Raw genomic sequence first — 3,434 nt, 5'->3', positions numbered from 1 at the left:
TGTACATAACAACTGAGGATAGCGATGAGGTACCGGTAGAAGTGTACATAACAACTGAGGATAGCGATGAGATACCGGTAGAAGTGTACATAACAACTGAGGATAGCAATGAGATACTGGTAGAAGTGTACATAACAACTGAGGATAGCGATGAGGTACTGGTAGAAGTGTACATAACAACTGAGGATAGCGATGAGATACCGGTAGAAGTGTACATAACAACTGAGGATAGCGATGAGATACCGGTAGAAGTGTACATAACAACTGAGGATAGCAATGAGATACCGGTAGAAGTGTACATAACAACTGAGGATAGTGATGAGATACTGGTAGAAGTGTACACGGCCATTATACAAGCATCACCAGCACCTGGTATACTATACATAACGAATGAGAATAGTGATGAGATATTGGTAAAGGTGTGCACCACCAATATACAAGCGTCACCAATGGCTGGTGTAAATATGTGGAGAAATAACAAAGATGACATATGCGGGACTGAGGCATTGCTCAGGAAATTAGTTGGGAATCTCAGGTGTCCCAGGAAGAGAGGCACAGGTGGTGACCTTTGCCATCTTCTACCTGTTATTTGGATTGTGATTATAGGAAGGTGGAGTGGCAGTGACAGAGAAGACTCTTTCTTATCAGTACCTAACAGGCTCATCATGTTTCTCTCTGAGACATGTAATGACCTTCCAGGCGGCTGGGCACAGAGATGAAGAGGTTAAACAGTTTATAAGTAACTTTCCTCTGAAGAAAAACAGAGTACACCTGAGCAGCGCAGACACAAGTTACTATAGAGAGAGAACACACACAACGTCCACTATGAGGAGCGCACTGCTGCTGGGCGCCCTTCTCCTCCTGGTCCCTGGATCTACAGCACGAAAGATACAGGTCAGTGTTACATAGCACACCATTATAAACACAGAGTGGGGAGCCGGATTCACAGAGTGGGGAGCCGGATTCACAGAGTGGGGAGCCAGAGTCACAGAGTGGGGAGCCGGATTCACAGAGTGGGGAGTCAGAGTCACAGAGTGGGGAGTCAGAGTCACAGAGTGGGGAGCCAGAGTCACAGAGTGGGGAGCCAGAGTCACAGAGTGGGGAGCCAGAGTCACAGAGTGGGGAGCTAGAGTCACAGAGTGGGGAGCCAGAGTCACAGAGTGGGGAGTCAGAGTCACAGAGTGGGGAGCCAGAGTCACAGAGTGGGGAGCCAGAGTCACAGAGTGGGGAGTCAGAGTCACAGAGTGGGGAGCCAGAGTCACAGAGTGGGGAGTCAGAGTCACAGAGTGGGGAGTCAGAGTCACAGAGTGGGGAGTCAGAGTCACAGAGTGGGGAGTCAGAGTCACAGAGTGGGGAGCCGGACTCACAGAGTGGGGAGTCAGAGTCACAGAGTGGGGAGCTAGAGTCACAGAGTGGGGAGCCAGAGTCACAGAGTGGGGAGCCAGAGTCACAGAATGAGGAGCCAGCGTCATTGAAAGAGAAAAAGACAAAAAAAAGAGAGAGAGAAAAAGAAAGAAAGAGAGAGAGAGAGAGATAAAAATGGACTTTATTGAGCCCAAATGGATTTTGGGCTCAATAAAGTCCATTTTTTCTAAGAATTGAATTTATTTGGAGAGCTGCCTTAATAAATTTTTTTCTATTAGGATGCAATTTGGACAGGTTGCTTGAAAGCCTGGCACCCACTGTGAGTATATATGAAATGGTGCTGTTCCAATATATCCTTTTTATATATATATATATATATATATATATATAAACAACCCCAGGTATAGTATACATAACGACTGAGACTAGCGATGAGGTTCCCTGTAGAAGTGTACACGGCCATTATACATGTGTCAACAACCCCATATATATATATGTGTATATTGTTAGTGTGTGTATATACAGTATATATATATATAAAAGGAAAAATGGCAGCACAGTCCTAATGTTGTGGGTGCAATACTTTCTCAAGCAAGCAACCAAAAAGCCTCCAAATATAGAAAAAAAATATAGTTTGGAAGCAGCACTCCTCTGGAAATCAGTGGAAGAAGTGGACTTCGATCACAGGGACCTTACAGAATCCTCCCTCTTATACAGCGCTTGGATATTCTAGTATGACAGAGGAGACACTTCTTGGTTTCCAGGTTGGAGATTTCACATTTATGTTGGATTCAGTGCTGAAGTTGAAGAGTTTCCTGGACGGATTCGGGAACGACTTGGAGGCAGCAGCCCAAGAAGCGTGCCATAGTCCAATGCTCCCAGAGGAATTTCGTCAGGTGTGCGTGGAGGACAACCCTGCAGACATCTTCATCAGGCTCGGTAAGTACTACTAGTAATACTTAAGAGATTTCTGTATAACACTGCTCACAGTATGCAATGGATACCCCACAATAGTATCATACCTTCTAATAATGCCAGCAACATAGTTATAACCAGGACCCCCATAACCGTGTCAGACACAGCCCTGCCAAGAGCACTGTATACAATGCACCTCCATAGCGGGGTCAAACACAGCTCTTCCTATAGTACTGCTAACCATAAAGCCCCCCATAACAGGATCAGTTACAGCACTGCCCATACTATTGCCATACACAGAACGCCCATATACCAGGATCAGACACACAGTCCTTCCCAGAACACTATTATCGAAAGAACCCCCATAAAAAGGTTAAACACAGTCGTTATCCTTAGGGTCCTCAGCACAGTGTCCTGCTATCCACAGAGCCCCCATATCAGGGTCAGACACAGTCCTGATATCCAAAGGACCCCCATAAAGAGGTCAGGTGCAGACCTGCCCAGACTACAGCTAGATACAAAACACCTCATAACAGTGTTAGACACAACTCTGATATCCAAAGGACCCCCATAAAAGGGTCAGACACAGATGATGCGCATAGTGCTGCTATCAACAGAAATACCATAACAGGGTCAGAAACCATCCTGCCCATAGAGTACTGCGACACATAATACCATAACAGGGTCAGAAACCATCCTGCCCATAGAGCACTGCGACACATAACACCATAACAGGGTCAGAAACCATCCTGCCCATAGAGCACTGCGACACATAATACCATAACAGGGTCAGAAACCATCCTGCCCATAGAGTACTGCGACACATAACACCATAACAGGGTCAGAAACCATCCTGCCCATAGAGCACTGCGACACATAATACCATAACAGGGTCAGAAACCATCCTGCCCATAGAGCACTGCAACACATAACACCATAACAGGGTCAGAAACCATCCTGCCCATAGAGCACTGCGACACATAATACCATAACAGGGTCAGAAACCATCCTGCCCATAGAGCACTGCGACACATAATACCATAACAGGGTCAGAAACCATCCTGCCCATAGAGCACTGCGACACATAACACCATAACAGGGTCAGAAACCATCCTGCCCATAGAGCACTGCGACACATAATACCATAACAGGGT

General features: G+C 46.1%; 1 protein-coding gene across 1 annotated transcript; it reads left to right on the top strand.

Moving 5' to 3' along the window:
• Nucleotides 1-593: 593 nt before the first annotated feature.
• GUCA2A (guanylate cyclase activator 2A) lies at nucleotides 594-2,648 on the top strand. The gene is made up of 3 exons (XM_073655359.1): nucleotides 594-894; nucleotides 2,130-2,304; nucleotides 2,581-2,648. The coding sequence occupies exons 1-3, from the start codon at nucleotides 688-690 to the stop codon at nucleotides 2,646-2,648; spliced, it is 450 nt and encodes a 149-aa protein (XP_073511460.1). The 5' UTR covers nucleotides 594-687.
• Nucleotides 2,649-3,434: the final 786 nt, after the last annotated feature.

Source organism: Phyllobates terribilis, unplaced genomic scaffold, assembly GCF_046119375.1.
Source record: "Phyllobates terribilis strain yellow unplaced genomic scaffold, ASM4611937v1 Scaffold_12__6_contigs__length_324123572, whole genome shotgun sequence".
Classification (NCBI taxonomy): Eukaryota; Metazoa; Chordata; class Amphibia; order Anura; family Dendrobatidae; genus Phyllobates; species Phyllobates terribilis.
Note: the sequence above shows the minus strand (reverse complement) of the source record. Positions and strands in the feature narration are given on the sequence as shown.